Below are 20504 nucleotides of genomic sequence, written 5' to 3'. Positions count from 1 at the left end.
TAGTTTCAGAAAAATGTATTTTTGTAGAGCTTTTTATACTGAAGGTAAGGGACCTTTGTGGTGATCATCATTAGATCAGTAATGCTAACTGATGGCACATAACCTGCCAAAGGGTACTATACATCCGGCCACACTATACTACGAAAGTATATGTGCACCTTCCTCTTCACCGTACATCTCACCTTAGACTGTGTGGTCATGCAGGGATGTTTGCACATGAAAATCCTCAGAACTTTCTTGCCTCCTATCCATGAAGCAAAACTCTGTTTAAATTGAGATCGCTCAGCCATAAGAAAGGCTTCAGCTACCTTTACTAAGGACAGCTAAGTACCCTCCTGGGGGCCCTACCTCTTTTCCTGAGATTTTCTATAAAGAAACTGATACTTGTCATTTAAGAGATGGAAATTTGTCTCCGGTAGGCAGATTCCTAATAAACATAGGCGTTCGAAGTACCTTTTTTTTTTAACTTGACCATATTACTTGACCACATTGCTTGGCTCTCTACTTCTTTTCTCAGCTGGGGAGCCTTTTTTGTGGAAATTTCATATTTACTTGTGTGCGTATAGGTTTCAGGTTTCCTCTGACATTCTAAGGACATGCTGACAAATTGATTGACAATGCTGATTTTTTCCCATATGGTGTTTGCACCATACACTTGTTGCTTGTTCGGATAGTCTTTTGCCTCTGCAGCTATGAGTTTCATTAAAGCTGGTAGACAGAAAATAAAATAAAGTTGTCTAAACATTTTAGCACTATTATCACATGGATTCCTTGCTGTTACATATTCATCTCAGTATTTTTCTGATTTTAACTTAGTATGTTTTCTGAATTCAACATATGACTGGTATGTAACCCAAGATAAATATGTTTTGTATTTTTCCAGATTTTTGTGTGTGTATAATAAATACATGCACGCACACACACACACAGTATACGTTTATATAGAGAGAAAGAGAGAGACACTCATACATATATGTTCATGCGTCTGTATCTCTCTATATATGTGTTTTTCTTTACATTTGTCAAGCCTTAATAATTGGACTAGACAAAAACTGCTTTTTTGTGTATGTGTGAGGAGAGAGAATAGGGGTACTGGAAAGTTACTTTCTAAAAACTTTGTGTAGCTTAATGGTTGAGCTGTATTACAAGCCAAATATAAAATGTTTAACTATTTTCTGTGAATTTTTTTTTTTCTTTACTTATCTATTAGATGAAAAATTGCCTCTTCATGAGATATAAACTAGCTTGGAATAATTAAGTCTTCCATTTATTTTTTCTCTTGCTTCTGGATAGATACTGAGATTTGTGAGGGAGTGGTGCAGTTTAACAACTATGAAACAGAGAATTATTAGAAAAAGTGGTCAGATATTCTCCAGCCCCATAATGGTTTGTGAAGATATTTCGAAAGAGCAGCGCAGGTCTGGCAGCACCAAAAGGTATGCTTTTTATTCTGTAATGGGCAGCAGTACACTGCATGGTAGTCCTGTCTGGGTGTGATACTGCTGTTTGTGGTCAGTCTACCATATCAAGGTGTAATGTGTCGTACAGCAGACTCTTGACGTTCTGCAGCCTTTCTTCTGCTTTAAGATATATTGTAGTAATGAGTTCTGTGACTAACTTCCTAACTTAGCTCATTATATAAGAAAATCCTAAGTTTATAGAAGTCAAGACTGGTGAATTGCATGAGGATAAAACGTTAAAATGTAAAGTAAAAATTAAATAAAAAAATCATTATGTTTCAATTCAGGTAATTATTTTTTTTTTAAATATAAATATTATGCTGACACACTCGCACGCAAAAAAATTCTGCTAAGGACTGGTGTTCAAGATGCTACATTTGAGATCTGTTAACGAACCACCAGAGGAAAGTCCTGGGTGCAAGAACATCCAGATTAGTTTTCTAGTCATTATACTTTTGGTCCGTAGCTTCTTGATGTCTGGAGTAGCAGTGGGTGACTTGATTTGGTCATCATACAGTATATGAACCTTCTGGTTGTGGAAATCAGTGTTTTGCAAATAGCTCTTGCATGGGCTATTACTTAAGCATTTGTCTGTTCTAGTCCAAAAGGCAGGATGCTTTTTTTAGGCTACAGTTATTGATGCAGCACTTTTTATTTGTAGTCTCTTTCTTTTGGCTTCTAGAACGTAAAGAATTGCCTGTTTCGGAAGAAGTAAGCCCATAGTCAGAGACAGCTAACAGATAATCAGTTACTCTAATTACATTTAATGAAAACTATACATAGACGTTGTTAAATTACTGATGCATCTATATAATAGAGAGAGAGCATTTGTAATTAGTAGATATTCACCAAAAAAGAGAGAGTGGCTTATGCAACAACCATGCTAAGGTAGGGGGTCCCTGTTTTAAATTTGAAGACTAAATTTGCGAATCCTGAACCAATAAAAATGTCTCCTTTTTTCCCTGAGGTGTCGTGACATCAGAAGTAGGTAGTTTAAAAACAGAGGTGCTGGGTAGTGCCCCCTTCCACATAAATAATTAAAAAATAGCAAATTCGAAATTTTGGATGTTTGCAGTTTTGGGCATCTACTTTTGTAGGTTGCCAAGGTAGTAAATGCCATTTTCTTGCTTTCGTGGTAATGTGACAGTTTGCCGAGAGTAGGCAGATGGAGTTGAAGGTTTTGACTCCATAAATTTTATATTCATTGCCATTCTGACATGTAACTGATTTGGAATAATGTCCCTATTTTGCACTTAGATATGGCATGACTTCAACTTCATTAATTATTGCAAGAAAGCTGTTTAGTGATGCTGTTGCCACATTGCCCTTCTTCTTTGTGGTACAGTCTACTTCTTGATGCCTGAGTACAGGGCCGGCCTTAGCTGAAATGGCACCCTAGGTGAAGTAGTACTCCAGTGCCCCTTAAGCCCCACCCTCACCATACTCCTGAAACACCCCTATAAGCCACACTCACATGAAGGTCACGCCCCAAGAAAGCCACTCGATTTCCTTCAATTACTTAAATGCACAGGAAGAAGATACCTTGTAATATAGTTAAACTGCAAGTGAAGGAAAGTAGAATTTTTTTTAATAAGCCTGCTTTATCTGTTGCTCCTTCACACATTTTACTGTAAAAGTCATGTCCTCAGAAAATACTAGCCCATGTGCCTTCTTTCAAAAGGATGCTCAAGCTAATCTAAACAGTTTCATTTACTATGGGTAGGCAAGCAAGCCTTACAGCTCAGTGAAAGTAGAATAGCAACCTCTCTCCTCCCTGTGTACAGTAGCTTAAACTATAACAGCACAAACACAGATAGACTTAGCATAAGCAGTAAACTTCTCTGCCCTTGAAACGGCATGAAAACCAACATTCATAGGAAATGCATCTGGCCATTGGCGGATTAGGTTTACTTTTGGGTCGTTTTCAAACTAGACTCCTTGCACACATTTTAGGGCAATGCATACATTAATTTGTTTTTTTATTCACCTTCCTGATTGTATTAAATTATATTCCTTGTATAATACAGCCCCTTGTATAATACAGCCCCACTTGTTAGAATGTTTTTAAAAATTGTAGTGTAAAACATTTTAATATGCAATGAAACAAAGTATAAACCAATGACAAAATTACCCATTTCAGAAAATTTCAACCATAAAAGGCAACCCAGACTTCTGTCATGACAATCTACCAATATCACTTGATACACAATCTCTACAGAAGTAAAATCATTGGAATAATTCCACATTAAAAGAAATCTGTAACTAATGAAGAGGTTGCTACTGGCAAACAACTTTACACCTCAATGTTTCATCTACAAATTCTGTGACTGGGGATCAGGTAAGTGTGCGATTGTGTGGATGTTAGGGTTAGGGTGCAGGTTAGGTGAGTTAGGTTTAGGGCGCGGGTAAGGTGGGTGTGCGATAGTGAAAGACTAGGGTTAGGGTGGGATAGGTGAGTTAGCATTATGGCATGGGTCAAGCGAGTGTGCGATAATGACGGACCTTAGGGTTAGGGTTTGGGTTAAGGTAAGTGGATAGGTAGTAGTGTATGTGCAGTTTAGTGTAGGGTTAGATGTAGGATTTTGAGAGTGTGTGTGGATTGATGTTGTTTTGGTGTGTTTGTATTGCGTGTGTGTTTCTTGGAACAGCAATTTTTTTCCCGGGGGGGGGGGTCGCTGTTTTAAGACTTTGATGTTTTTGCAGTTCGTGGTTTGAAGTTCGAACATATGGTGTTCGAACTTCAGACATTTTGATGAACTGATATAGACCCTGAATAAACCACGGGGCTGAATAGAAATAAAATATGAAAAAAAGGGTCTTGCATGACTTAGTCACATCCATGCAAGATCATCTTCTACCTTGTGATCCATTGCACTTCCCTGTCCACCATAAAACTGAATAACTTGCAGATAGTTTACTTTCAGCTGAATATTTCATCCAAACTCATTAAGTGGAAGAGGATATAAGGGAGATGAGCAGAACCCAAAGAGAGATCTAGTATTACAGGTACAATTATGTGGTGCAGCCTTATACTGACCATTCATGGCAAGTAGAATTGTTGGTCACAAGGAAAGGGGAGCTGGGATACTCCGATATTAATGAAGCAGACATTAAAAAATGCCACAGACAAGACTGACCGCTGTTTACATAAGTGAACTGTTGATACAATGATAACTGATTACCAATAAGACGTACTGTTTCCCTTTCATCACATAAGTATTTGTCTTTAAGGTCAGAAGTCCAGAGCAGTGTTTGATAACTGTATGTTTCTTTATGTTAATGTAACTGGTTGCCTTGGCTATCTTCTGCAGTGACTGTAGCAGCAATAAGGAAGTATATATCAAATTGGTCGCTGTCTCAGAATAACCAGCTTTGCATTCAATGTACAGAGTTTATTAGCCCTGCATTACTGAAGACCAAAGGTTGTTTAGAATGCTCCCAGAGACTGAAGACTGAAAGTTCAGCCCTTCTGAGGGAAACATGAACCCTACAGAACCTCAACAGCTTTCTAACAGTATAGAACCAGGAATGGCTGAAGACGGACCTCCCCCTTCATACTGGAGCCTATACCCACCATACGGGGGAAAGAATGATGCTCCTGAGCAGATTTATCCATGTCAGCCTTCTTTCTACCCTACAGGTGGTTCTTATCCTGGCAACAATATGGTTTACTGCCAGGGACCAGTTCTACCCAGTAATATAAACGATAACCATACGACTGTCATTGTCACTGACCTACCAAATACAACTGTGCAAAGGATTATTTATGCTACTCGATTATCATGATGTTCTACGGTTTACCAATTAGAATAGCTGTTCTCATTTTCTCACTGGCAGTAAATCACCATGGGTATTCTGATATGAGCTGATTAAAAAAAAAAAGAATCCGTAACTTATATAAAAGGGTGATGGGGAAATGGAGTATATTTTACTTGTAAAGATGTTCACATTATTAATATATTTTAGATTAACCAAAGTAGTAAGGATTTTGTTCTTTTAATAAATTAGCTGTAATGTATATTTTTCTAGCCATTTAAATTATGATACTGCTAATCTGTACAGAATCGCTATCCAAATCATGACTGGCTGTTTTCATGTTAACATGTAAAAGGAAACAAAAATATATTTTATTGTAAGAAATAAAATATCTGACAAAACTTAGCAGTGGCTGCAGAACTTGGATCAATTATCTGATCTTTTGAAATAAGTTATAGATTCACAAGATGTGTTAGAAAGATATAGGGACTAGTCTTCTGTGTCATCTTTCTCATAGATCCCACAGATTTTTTTTAAATGTCTCATTTTTGCCTGTTCTTGCTAACTTGCCAAGATACATTTGTGTGCATCAGCTGTATAACTGAAAATGCTGACCATTCACAGTTCCACCATATTCAGTGGAAAATTGTTTAATGAATATGCAACATTTGTACTGAAGAAAAACATTCTACATACCTGGTGTGCCTCCCCAAAAATACACACACACACACACACACACACACACACACACACACACACACACACACACACACACAAACACATCTACCACAGCAGCACATGCATATGACTCTCTCACAAAGCAACACACACAGACGTACACACACCTACTCTCTTGCACAGCAACAAAGACTTTCTTCCAAAAGAACGAACGGCTAGATTAAATTCCATACACACACACACCTACTTTCACACAGTAACACACACTTCATATCTAACACAAACAAAACAGCGAGTTTAAATTCCATACACGTACCCACACACATTCTTTCTCATACAGAAATGAACAGTTTAAATTACACATAGAAACATGCACTTACCATCTTTAATTTTATAATCCAAACGAAAACACGCAGAGACATAACTCTTCTCTTGAACGGCTGGCCTGGCTTAAACTCCGTGCAGAATGCATGATGACATTGGCGTCATGACGCATGCACGTTTCTCCTTAAGGAAGACTCACACAACAAACAACAGATTTTTTTTTAAAGCCTCCTGGCTAACCTGCAGCTGTAAGTGGGAGGTTGCTTGCCGCGCCTCCCCTCCCCCACACTCCGCCCTCTGTTTCCAGTGCCAAGAAGAGCGCAAACTTTAGAATTAAAATAAATACATACAATGCGCCCTTTGCAAGGGCAGCCTGTATGGCACCCTAGGCGGTCGCCTAGTTCGCCTATGCCTAAGGCCGGCCATGCCTGAGTAAGTCTATGAAATGTTTTGAAATATTGTTAACTTTTAGGTGTGGCTATGATTAGGGCCGAAAGCAAAAAGATGGCAGGTGAAAGAGTAATGTGTCGAACCAAATCTTAGTTGCATGTTTTGTTTACATGTGGTGGGGATTTCTTTCTCTGAACTGTATGAAACCTGACTGCTTATCAGAAATTCAGTTTAATCCAGATGTACAATGAGAAATATATTTTGCTGTTAAAATAAGCAAAAAGATAATTCTGTAGATGCAAAATGAAGACTGCCCACTACATCCTATACAACCCAGACAGATGCCCTTCCACCAGCCAGTTTTTAAACTTGCCCCATAGAGAACTGCACTCACTGAATCAACACTTTGTGCTTATTCAAAAATCTAAAAATTATATTTGGTGACTGCCATCTCATGTACGTTTTAAAATCTCATTGAAAGTATGCCTATGTAAGCATTTCCCATCTGTCTTTTAAAATCCCAATGAAGTCATACCTATCGGCAGAGAGTCCTGCTCTTGTACCAACACCATTATTACTAAGTCCCCTCCTTATGCAGCCAGAACAAGTAATTATAATTTTTACGCATTGTTTCCTGTTTAAAGGATGCAAGTGAATAACTGTTTGGATTAAATATGCATATGTATCATCTGCTGTCTGTGTGCTAACATATCAGTGTGACTTCATAAACTGTAAAAAATGTAGAATATTCTTTAGATATGCATGATTAATATACTGTAATTACTATGTAGTGTACTTAACATGGTGATCACCAGTTAAATTATGTATATCTCAGTGTTAAGTAGCATAATATTGTTAGCTTATGCTAATTGCCTGTGCACATTTATGTAACGTAGATCTTTTTTCCCTGGTCTCCAATATAAAGGGTCTTTGTCCAATCAGACTTGCCCAATAATCAAAGGCAAATAAATAAATAATGTCATTGTTTTTATTGCTTCACTTCTCATAAAAGTCCTGGAGAAATTTTATCATGATAAGGCCTTGTATTTGTCCCCAGTTTGCTTTTCTTTAGATGTCTTCAGTCATAAGGATAAGGGTGTGCTGTGACTGAGGTTGGCATTTGCCTATTTAATTGCCATACATACCTGTTATTTCCACATTTTACCTGCTCTTCCTCTTTTTTGTAATGAAATGGAGGCCAGGGAGTCTAATAAACAGGAAAGAAAAGGTGAAGGAGTGAAGATTAGCAAAGATGGCTCATCAAAGGAAGCAGCTAATATGGTTTTGCTTTTTTGGATGGCAATGTTTGTTTAAATAGTTTTACATGCCTGCAAGGCTGTCACAGTATCTCTTGGCACTGCCCCTATATCTTGGAGATGTGGTGGTGATGCCATTGAAGACTGGATACATATTTTTTGGAATAGCCCAGCATTGACACAATATCGGAAAGACTTTAGAGATCTGTGCACAAGCCTATAGCCAGATGTTAACCAAATCAACATTGGTGCTATTCCTGATAAGTTATGGACCCAGAGAAACTATATATTCTAAAACATGTTATTACATAATCTGTTTTGGGCAGGCAAGAAAGCTGTAACTAGAGACTGGAAGACATGCTTCCCCACAAGATATAACTTCAGGTTATTAGCATAATAAAGAGATAAAGGACTGTGAGATGCAATGCAGGTTGCTTAAGACCTCATCTCAGGCACACACAAAGTGGAAATGATGAACTAATCTGTTTGGAACCTTCTCTAATGTCTAAGACATAGCTTTAATAAAGTAAGGATAACAAGTATATTTGTTCTGCTAAGGAATAAGTGTCTGTAGTTGAATTTAATCAGTGTTTGCAATTTATTATCCTTCCTGTTTGGATGGTTCTGATTAACATTTTTAACTGTAAACAGTTTATTGTATTTCTTTTGTAAATGTAAATAAACAGTCGATCCTGAGAAAAAGAAAAGGAAGTAGCTAAAGACGTGAAATAAATTGAAAGCACCAGTCCAATATTTAGTGTTTGGTACTAATATCCAAACAAAGATAAATATGACTGCACATTGATTAACAACTTAATTCTAGCTCTCCCAGTGTGAAAACAGAAACCCGGCAGAGAGGATCAGTGGACTTTGTCTGTGTAAATTTCAGTAACTGGCTAGTAAATGCACTGCCTGGATGCCAGGCAAAAAGAAACACAGAGGTCCTGAAGGAAAATCAGCTACAAAAGGTGAGGAAAAAACACTGAGCTGTTCAGCAAAAAGTAGTTCAAGCTCCAGACAGTAACCTAGTGGAAAGCATAAGACGATTGCACACAGACGTGGTTAAAATAAACAAAACATTGACGGATTGTATTAACTCAAACAAAAGGCTGGAAAAAATGGAAGAAGCTTTAAACAGATTTTCAGAATGGGTGATAAAACTGCAAATAATCAGAGGCCAAAATGAAGAAAGGGTTGGCTGAATACAAGACTGCTCAAGAAGAGATGTTTCAAAAATAATAGAATTAGAGGATGGAGCACATAGGGAAAAATCTGATAAGCTGGAAGTAACAAAATGTATTAATTTTATGAAAGCAGAAATGAGCAGCTGGACTGGTATTCCACAGCAGGAGTTGTTAACTGAAAGGGAACATCATGTGTATGCTCCAAACCTGGCTATGAGAAAGCAACCAAGACTTTTAATAGTAAAGATGCAATCATACCAGCAGAAGGAGTTAATTCTGACAAAACTGTGGCATAAGGGCAAAGTAATAAAAATGGAGACAGCAGAGTTTTTGTGGAGAATGATTGCTCATTGTACACCAGGCAAAAGAGGATTACATGTATTCCACTGTTTAGTGAATGTCTAAAAGCAGGCATGATATTCAAAATGCTGTACCCAGCTATCTTCAAAATGTTCTTCCCTGGAGGGACAAAATAATTTTTGTTCAACTACATGCTAAGGGAGAAAATACAAAAGTTTGTTCAAAAAGTGAGTTGTGAAACATAAGGAGATCCTACTGCTTGTTTTTCTGGCAACAAAGACCACAGAGAAACTGCCAGTGAAACCTTTTCCAGTGTTTCAGTGGAAAATTCTGGAGAGAAGGAAAGGAGCACAAGAGTTGACTAGAAGACCGGAGAGTACATGGGAAATGAAGCAGAGACAGGAATTGGGAGATGGAGATTAACAGAAATAAAGCCGGTAACTTGGAAGCTGACAGATGTGGGATTGCAAAGGAGTAAATGTATTTTTGAAATATGGTAGAACAAGAAAATCTATAAGTATTGGACTTTTTTTGGACTTTGTTGGACTTGTGGCGGACTCTAAAGTATATGGCCTACTTCATGCCATTAGTGGTGGGAAAATACTTTGGGTAGGAGAAGAGAAGGGAGAAAGTTAACTGTAAGCAAAAAAAATGTTTCTTAAAAGTACTATTTTTATAGTGTTGATTTTCTTTGCATGCTATAGAGTAAAGTTTTCTCAGTTGTTTTAAGTATAATGGGGATACTATTGTAAACAGATGCTCCTCTTGTTTTTTTTTTCTTTCTCCCCTCTGCTCCCTTTCTCCTTGTTCAGTTTTTAGAAATGTATGCACTATTATGTATAAAAAAGTGTAGTTAAAAGAGCATAACAAAAGAAAAAATAGCTTGCTTTTTCTCATTCTTGCATGACAGGTGACTGAATTAAGGCCCTTAGCTTGATCTACTAACAAGTTTTAAGACAAAGCAAGTAAATGAACAAGAATATTGAATATTATAAGTAGTTTTTCAAGCAAATAAATATATGCTTAGTAGCAATTCTGTGTCTGTACCTCAGGTCTCCATGGAGACAGTCTGATACAGAGAAACTGGCTAGAAAATAAAAAAAGAGAAATTGGCCAGGACATAATGTTCTCTTAAAGCATTCAGGTGTTTTCCTGGCTGGGAGAGCTATAAAGATAATACAAAACCAGACAGCACTTAGTAGAAGCACAAAAGAACATTTTTGAAGATGTGACATAGGCTCAAATGGGTATGACAAGAAATAACTGTATAAAAGTTCAGCCTGTCAAACAAATGTACACATAATGGAAAAGCTAGAATTAGACATTTAACCAAAAAACTGTTATATATAAAAGGTGGGAATAATAGCTTTTTAATACCATAATGCTTTATGTAATGTCTTTAAATGTCAATAGCCTCACAGATAAATACAAAAAAGAGTAGTGAACTATATTACAAATGTAGAGTGCAAATAGCTATGCTACAGGAGACATACTTGGAAAGAACTGAATGTGTGAATTTGATAAAGAAAGGTTTTCAGGATGCTTATTCAGTAGAATACCTGGGACTAAGGAAAACAAGAGTATTTATATAAATTGCAAGAGGAGCTACAATAGTGATAGAAGGGGATAAAAAAAATATAATAATCATAGATTTGTAGTACCAAGGGTCTACTGGCAATGGAGGAGGAATACATTGGCATTTATTTATATAGTATCAAAAACTGCTATAATGGAGCTTAAGAAAATTCTGGGAGAAATAATTAGCTTTCAGCAAGGAATATTACTTATAGATGGGGAATGGAATTTTATTTGCAGCAGTGAAGATGTGTCTGGGGGGGGCCCAGAAGGGAAAATATAACAAAAGAAGGTAGACTTGAAGAAATTTATGAAAATATTTGGCATGGAAGATGGGAATTCAGTACTAGGAGTTTGAAGTGAATTTACATATTTCCCAAGATATAAAAACTGGGCTAGGTAAGACAGAATTTACATTTCACAGGAACATGTACATTTAATTAAAGGTCTTGATACACACGCAATAACTGTTTCAGATCATGTGCCAATAATAACAAAAATAAAAATGACACACTGGTGCTTTCCCACCTATCTGTCGAAAATCAAGGAATAGAAGGAATGCGTAGTGAACGTTATTCAGGAGCTTTACAAAAGATAGAAATTTCTTCTGAAAATATAGCTAGGAAGTGGAATAAAATTAAAGTGGAGTTTAAAAATAGGTTGGAAATAAAGGGAGTTATGGTTAAGAAGCAACAAGAATTATTTAGAGGGACTGATAAATGTTAAAGTATTGCAGAATAGGGGGAATCTTACAGAACAAGAAGAGGAGCGACTACACAATGCCAAACAGAAAATAAGTAATTACATTGAAAATATGCATGCGTTTAGAAAGATTGCTGTTGAACAATTGTTTTTTGATAATAATTCTAGAGCACAAAAACTTTTAGCACAACGGCTCAAGCAAAAGAACGTAGAAAGGGCTGTCATTAAGCTTAGGGAGCCTATAATAAGGAAGGTAACAAGAGAACATGTAGACATTAGAAATATTTCAGAAATTCTGTGAAAGTCTGTATAAAGCAGAGAAGTATAGAAATAAAGAAAAGGTACAAAATTAAAATGTTTATGGAAAAATTAAATATGCTAAGGTTAGAGGTAGATGACACTCAAGTACTAACAGGAAAGGAAGAGATGAGATAAAAATGGTGATATATTACAATCTACAGGAAAGTCCCCAGGAATAAGCTAGGAGGGAAAACTGATAAAGATCTGGGAGGTTTTAACAGTATTTTAAGAGGAGAAGAAATACCAACATCCTGGAAGAAAGTGGTGGTAGCTGTAATACCTAAAGAGGGTAAGGATCCATTGGCTCCAGCTTCATACAGGCCCATTTCAGTACAAAACCATGATTGTAAAGTGTTTGCTAAAATGGCTAAAAGAATGGCAAAAGTGTTGCCAAAATTGATAGATATGGATCAGTGTGGTTTTGTGGAGGGGAGGCATACATTTGACAACATTAACAGAACATTGATGATCCAGAGGAAAGCAGAATGTAAGAAAATACCACTGTTGTTGGTGGATCTTGATGCAGAGAAGGCACTTGACAGTGTAAGCTGGGACTTTATGAGCAGAGCAATGTAAGTATTTGTATTCCCTGATAAAATTATAAGGTTGATTAGGAGGATATATGAAGGATTAGAGGTGAACATTTACGTGGATGGGGTCCTCACTGATAATTTCTGCTTGAGCAGAGAAACCTGGCAGGGATGCCCTCTTTCCCCTTTTATTTGCATTTTATGTAGCACCATTGGCAAAGAAAATAAAGGACTCAGAAATTCAAGGATATGATTAGTATGGTAGTCAAGAAAAGCTGTCTCTATTTGCAGATTATATTATTTTATACATGACAAAACCAGAAAGGGACATTACAGTGTTATGGAACATTTTGAGACAGTTTCAAATCTTTTCAGGATACAAAATTAATGTAGCTAAAACAAAGGAAATAGCAGTAAATTATGTACCCACACACAAACTGGTTCAGCAATACCCATATTTATAGGGTTATGATAAAATGAAGTATTTAAGAGTCATCTTCTTCTTCTTTCGGCTGCTCCCGTTAGGGGTCGCCACAGCAGGTCAACTGTTTCCATTTCTTTCTGTCCTGTGCATCTTGCTCTGTCACACCAACCAACTGCATGTCCTCTCTCACCACATCCATAAACCTCATCTTAGGCCTTCCTCTTTTCCTGTTACCTGGCAGCTTCATCCTTAGCTTCTTTTTCCCAATATGCTCTGCATCCCTTCTCAGCACATGTCCAAACCAACGTAATCTTGCCTCTCTGGCTTTGTCTCCAAACCTTCCGACCTGGGCTGACCCTCTAATATACTTATTCCTATTTCTGTTCATCCTCGTCACACCCAGTGCAAATCTTAACATTTTCAACTCTGCCACGTCAAGCTCTGACTCCTGCCTTTTTGTGAATGCCACTGTCTCCAACCCATATAGCATAGCTGGTCTCACTACCCTCTTGTAGACCTTCCCTTTCACTCTTACTGGTACTCGTCTGTCATAAATCACTCCTGACATTCTTCTCCACCCACTCCATCCTGCCTGTACTGTCTTCTTCACCTCTCTTCCACACTCACCATTACTCTGAACTGTTGATCCCAAGTATTTAAACTCATCCACCTTCGCCACCTCTACTCCCTGCATCCTCACCATTCCTCTATCCTCCCTCTCTTTCACACACATATATTCTGTCTTAGTCCTGCTGACCTTCATTCCTCTTCTCTCTAGAGCATATCTCCACCTCTCCAGGGTCTCCTCCACCTGTTCCCTACTCTCACTACAGATCACAATGTCATCTGCAAACATCATAGTCCACAGGGACTCCTGTCCTATCTCGTCTGTCAACCTGTCCATCACCATTGCAAATAAGAAAGGGCTCAGAGCTGAGCCTTGATGTAATCCCACCTCCACCTTAAACGCATCTGTCACTACCACCGCAGACGTCACTGCTGTCACACTACCCTCGTACATATCCTGTACCACTCTTACATATTTCTCTGACATTCCCGACTTCCTCATACAATACCACAACTCCTCTCTAGGCACACTGTCATATGCTTTCTCTAAATCCACAAAGTGAAAATGAAGTATTTAAGAGTTGTTGTGTCTTTCGGCTTTTCCTGGTTAAGGGGTCGCCACAGCGGAACTCCGATCCGCTAATGATTGGTAGTTGATTTTTACGTGCCGAGTTACCTGCCCTGACGCACAACCTTCAACATAGGTACGCCCATTCATGCATGTCTCCATGCAGAAGACGCTCTAGCTGAGAATCAAACCGGACAGCGTCTTACTGTGAGGCGACAACGCTACCGCAGCACCACCACCACAGATAAAATGAAGTATTTAAGAGTATGGATGAAAAATGATTCCAATATGGCAGCTAAAAAGGATATGTGGGAAGAGACTTGACAAAAGATAATACAAAAACTGAGAAATTGGAAGCTCTGTTATATGGCTACGGATAGTAAGATACAAGAAGTTAGAATGCTTTAGTCTTGTACACAACTTAGGCATATGTTTTATCAACCAGATGAGAAGTTGTGGATAGCATTTAATAAAGAGCTGAAGGATCTTATCTGGGAGGGGAAGACTGCAAGAGTCAAGTGGGATAAGCTGATTCTTCCAATAGAACAAGGCTGATTGGGATCACCCAATTTGAAGGGGTATTTCAGAGCTACATAGTTAAGGCACTTGTACATAACACAATCAGAAACCTATAATTCAAAGTGGGAAGGGATGGTGATGAAACGGGGGAAGCTCTGGAAACAAGGAGAGACTGGGATTTGGGATGCAGATCTTTAAGGAGAATAACAATAATCTTACAGAATATTATATTCCTAAAGTAGCAGAAAATATTCTAAGAACTAAGCCAACATGGGAATGGAGAAAGGAGATTCTGCCAATAGGGATGACTGCAATTAGGGATTCAGATAATAGGCAAGAGTGGGTTGGAATTTATTGGTGAAAACTGGCAAAAAAACAAGGTATTGGGAGCAAATAACTGGAGAGGGAAAGCTAATAGAATGGGAAGATGCCAATAATTGATTTAAACTGCAGGTTAGAGATTGCCTTCCCAAGCAAGAATTGATATCAGAGTATAGGCAAAGAGAAAGAAATTGGGGGTCCTAAATGAAAGACCAGCACTGGTAGAGTTTTTACTAGAATCTAGACCAGAAGCTGCCATTACAAAGAAATAATTAGTAGAACATATGAAATATTGCATAATAACTATAAGAATCAATTAGAGGACGTTAGAACGTATTGGGAAGAGAGACTGAATAAGCCGTTTGCAAAGAAACAATGGGGATATATGTATGTGTCCCAAATATGCAACAGAATCTAGAAGATTTAGAATTTTTGCTTTGAAATGTTTACATACATATTCATATACCCCAAGTATACTCCTCAGGTATATAGCAAATGTTAGAAGTGTGATGGGGAAGAAAGCGGTAACTGGGAATATTTTCTGGGAGTGTAATGAGTTGGCAATCTTTAAAGATTCCCTGAGGACTTTTCTGTCGGTGGTACTGGGTCAGCAAATTTGTGTAACTAGGGATTTTTTTCTGAGCTGTGAAACAGATTCAGAATTGCGTAGACATAGTAAAACCATGCATAGTCCAATTATGGTGGCTGCCAAAAAAACAGTGGCTAAAAATGCAAATCAAAGTTGAACCAACTGTACTAGAAGTAGTGAATATAGTAAGAGAGGTAAAACAACTGGAACTGGGAGCTTTAAAAAAGGGTAGGAACAAGTTACATACGAAAATGGGAATTATGGGAACAATGCTTACAGGGGTGGAAGGGGGTTTAAAAGAAGGCAGGAGTTGAACTATGTAATGTTTAGCTGACAATGATTGGGTAGATAATAAGTGATGTATAATGTTTGCAGCTAGGATTATGTCGATATGGTTTGTGATGTAAAATCTTGCAGCTGGGATTATGTCAGTATGGTTTGTTTTTATGTATATAAATGCATGATTGCCTATGTCATAAGGGATAATTTAATTAATAAAGATATTTATTGTTAAAAAAAGAACAGGTAATGAGATCTTTAGTAAAGGTTAGAAGCAAATTACATTAAAAAAAATGGAAATTGCGGGAACAATATATGCAGAAAAAATGTTTTGTAGTAAATGAAGTTTAAGAGAAGGCAGAAGTTGAACAAATGATGTAATGTTGCTTTGATTATATTATATATAACAATATATGTAATGTATAATATTTATAAATGTGAACTTGTTAATATGGTTTGATTGCTTTTGTTTAAATGTAAGTTTGCATATGTCACAGGTGATTGAATAAAGGTGTTTAAAAAGTATCCACACAAAGGTATGAAATTGTTTTCAAAAGTGCAAAATTGTCCTCACTGACCTCTCTGTTGACTAAAGAACATACCCTTACCAGCATTTTCATCAGTATCTACATTGACGTCCTTGTTTGTTTTTGTTGGTTTAGGCCTCCAACAGTAGATCAGTTTAGCACTTCAGCAGTGTTTCATGACATTAGGCCTACTGTAGCTGCATCTAATTTGGTCCTTTGGAAGGAGGCATTTTAGTAGAATGCATGAAACTACAATGAAACAACAGGGTCTGCTATGTCATTGCCATTATTTGACTAAATCAGTCTGTGGAGAGAATTGGGATGAAAACTTTGCAAGTACCTGCAGTAGTTTCAGGGTAAAAAGAATAACAGAAACTCCATCGCCAAACCCATGTAGTGAAGAGGAGAATTTTATGTGATGTATATACATTTTCCTTCCTCTTAGGACTCTGCAGGGCAATAGATGGATCATCTAGTACCAGTGGCAGCTGGTGACTTCAAATTAAAGGAGGGCTGCAGGAGACAGCTGAATGGGTGTGGCCAATGGGAAGGGGTGTGGTCAACCAGAAAGGGGTGGAGCTATGCTCAAAACCACAACTGGAACTTTAATTAAATACGCTGCCCTGGGTGCCAAACAGTCATTACAAGAGTCCAATCAAGACAAAATGAAGTGTAGAAGAAAAAAATATTTCAAAGCATCGGCTACATGACAACTTAATATCCAGATGGAAACAGGTTGTGAGGCATGACAAAATAAATTACTTTTTAAATACATTACTGGAATGCCAGTCAAAATCAAGTATAAAAAAACAAGCAGCACTCAACCCAAACCACTACTCCATGCACTGCAGTTCTAATTATAATTTATATTCAGCTTTATAAAATTACAAAGTAACATGCTGAAAGTCGCAATCTCTGTGATACCCCCACTTGTAAAACTGTTTTTTATCCAAAAAAGACCTGCTGCCTGACACAACTATCTACTTGTTTCATGGGGAAGACATGATCAAAGTAAAAAATGAACAGCAAATAAACAAGCTCAAGATAAATTGCTTAAAGGATTTCTGCACAAGTTATGGACCACACATGATAGATTGGCATTCTGTTTAGTTTATGGGTAAAGCCTGCAAAGATGACTGCAAGTCTCCAACAAATGTAATGAGCTTCTGAAAATACTGTAATCCTGTCCTTTTATTACAAATACTGTCATATGCATTTCAATACCCAAGGCGTATACATTATCTAGTTATGTAAATATTTTCGGCATGGCAGCAACGAAAAGGCTTCAATGCTGGTAATTCTTTAACAGTATGCTTATTAAACCTTACTTGCATCTTACAGTCTCCGACAAGCTTACCTGATGGTCATTAAATCATTGCTACTTAAACAGAGCAACAGGGCACTGTGACAGCATGCATTTCCTGAATAATAAGAAGCATAAATCTACACTATAAAAATATGACAGAAAACCAGAACATTCTGCAAAATCAAGGACAGATGAAAAGCCACGGTCGTACTTGTGGTCTACCTTGGATGGGGGAATACTCTGCACACTTACACTGCATAACTGCTCCTTGCCTTCCTTGGACACATCCAGAGCCACTACAATGGGGAGTGGGGTGCAACAAGTATGTCACAATTTGAAATGTCTCTGGCTGACAGTGATGGCTCTGACATTCATACCTCTCAACTTCAGAGCAAGAAATCCGGACAAAGCCATACATAGAACTAGAAGTGGGACACAGGCCCAAAAATAAGGACAATTTCTAAATATTGCTCTTATTAACTTAGATAATAGAACAGTAGTAGGTCTTCCATTAGTACGGATTTTCTGAAGGGTATGAAATCTGAAACTCAGATATCTGCCATTATTTTCTAACTTCAATCTTTAATGTCTTGCCACTAATTTGCCAGAAAACCACAATTTTATGAAAAACAATCCAAAAATGTGATGCAAAAATATAAAGTTGCCACACAATACAGCTGGGAACCTGTCAAAAAAGGGACACATTTTTAATATTAACACTGTTATCTTGAGCAGCTAACAAAATAAGAGCATCTACATGCATTTCTGAAATAAAAGTAATCTATAACTCTGATCATTACAGTTATATATAATTGTAAACCCTCCACATTTTCTACCAAAATTGCCATTTTGAGGAGGGATTATTAGGAGAGAGCAACATTTTGAGCCAAAATTGGGGACAATGGAGAGGTGTGGATATTCCTAATTCTACAAAGCAATTTGCACATACCTTTCAACCTCTTAATGCAGGAAATCTGGACAAGGCTAAATATATTGGGGGAACATACAAACACTACTAAAAACTGCTCTTGTAGACAGTTGATAGAATAACAGGTCTTGCATTAGCATGCATTTTTCTGAAGGTTATAACATCTGAAACTCAATGTCTGGCATTTAGTGACTTCATTCCTAAATGATTTGCTAGAAAACCACAACTTTTATGAGGAACAAACCAAAAATAAGAAACAAATATCAATTCATTCTGCAAAAATATGGACAACTGAGAGGTATAGTTCAACCGGGGCTGTCTGAGTTTGCTACCCCCCCCCCTCACAAAATCATGCTCAAATGGAGCCTCCCCCTTGCAGCCATTCCAATGTCCCATTTTTTGGTTATTTTGCCCCATTTACCATAAACACTGTAATGTGCATACTGCTTTATTTCTGCGATGATTTAGATTTCATTTGAAAGTTTTATTTTGCATTTTACAGCACAAACCCTAATAGATATCTGTTAAACAAAGCAATGCAGTCTCACAATGAAAATAGACTTAGCATTAAAACTTTTCTGCCCTTGAAACTCACATGCATTGGAAACAGCATTGAAACCCACATTCAAAGAAAATACATTTTGCCAGTTGCAGATAAAGATCAACTCTGGGCTGCTTTCAAAATCATAGGCCCCTTGAACATGAAGCATACACATGCTATTTGATACACCTTCCTGACTGTATTACATTATATTCCTTATACAATACAGTACAGTTGTTAGAGGGCATTTTAAATTTATTGTTTTGAGCATTTTTCCAGTAAACAATGAAACAAAATGCATACACCAATGACAAAACTGCCCAATTCAGAATATTTCCATCATAAAAAGTCGTCTACTCAACCTTCTATAGTCCACCAGTATCAGTAAGTATGCACAATCTCTGAAGTAGTAAAATTCACATTAAAGAACTCTGTAACTAATAAAGAGGTTGCTGCTAGCAAATAACTTTATATGTCATTGTTTCATCTGCAAATAAAGTGCCTGTTGCCCTTGAAGAATAAATTGCCTATGTTGCATGCATTAAAAAAATGATAAGCTAGTAATACCGCAATAGGGAATGGATAGCAAACTCATAACAGGTTCATAGTTACTAGGTATCTTTGCCAAAAAGGACTGCAGCATCCACCCCCCCCCCCCTTTACAACACAGTACAGTATCAGCAATGCATCTACATACTGTGGGAGTAGAACCCACAGCCTTCTGCATGAAAAGCAAGTATACTACCTGTTGTGCTATTAAGAATGCAAGCAGACTTAGCATAAGCAGCACTAAACTTGTGTTCCCCTGCAGCTCTCGACTCCTTGTAAAATCTACTCAACACTCAGCTCTATCTCTGAACTTTGCACACAAGAAATCTGGAAAAAGCCAAAATTTATTGGGGGGGGGGGACAAAAGGCCAAAAGCCAGGGACACATTTTAAACATTGCTTGTATAGTGTTGGAAAGTTGCTAGAATAAAATGCTGTGTTACCACCATACATTTCACTGCCACGTCTTGAACCCAGGGGATCCTGTGCAAAACAGTCAGAGCAACATACCACTATGCCATATCAGCTGTTTTGTGAAAGAGGAAGACGGAAACTTAAATGGCTACCATTTAGTGAATTCTGTTCTCACCATAGCACAGCTGTCAACCTCTTAGCACAAAACACCTGAACAAATCCAGTAATGGGTGTATACAGCCCCCAAACATTCAGTGAATTCAGTTCTCACCATAGCTCTCAACCTCTCAGCAAAAAACACCCGGACAAAGCCAGTAATGGGGGAATATAGCCCCCAAACATATTCAGTGAATTCAGTTCTTACCATAGCTCTCAACCTTAGCACAAAACCTGGATGAAGCCAATAATGGGGGAATACAGTCCCAAAAGTAGGGACAAATTTCAAATATCCATCTTATATACTTAGAAAATTGCTAGAATAAAAGCTTTTGTGTTACCATGCACTTTCTGAAGAATAT

At 37.6% G+C, this 20504-nt stretch overlaps 1 protein-coding gene across 1 annotated transcript in view; it reads left to right on the top strand.

The window, feature by feature from the left end:
* Positions 1–20504, top strand: part of ZRANB3 (zinc finger RANBP2-type containing 3) — a 2104294-nt gene that overhangs the window by 1994675 nt on the left and 89115 nt on the right. Inside the window, exon 17 of the mRNA XM_044074946.1 lies at positions 1294–1436. Within this exon, the coding sequence (XP_043930881.1) occupies positions 1294–1436 (143 nt within the window). The remainder of the gene's footprint in view (positions 1–1293; positions 1437–20504) is intronic.

Source organism: Protopterus annectens, chromosome 6.part0 (assembly GCF_019279795.1).
Source record: "Protopterus annectens isolate FY-2018-M chromosome 6.part0, PAN1.0, whole genome shotgun sequence".
In the NCBI taxonomy this organism is placed as follows: Eukaryota; Metazoa; Chordata; order Ceratodontiformes; family Protopteridae; genus Protopterus; species Protopterus annectens.
This window is presented reverse-complemented; position numbering and strand designations above follow the sequence as displayed.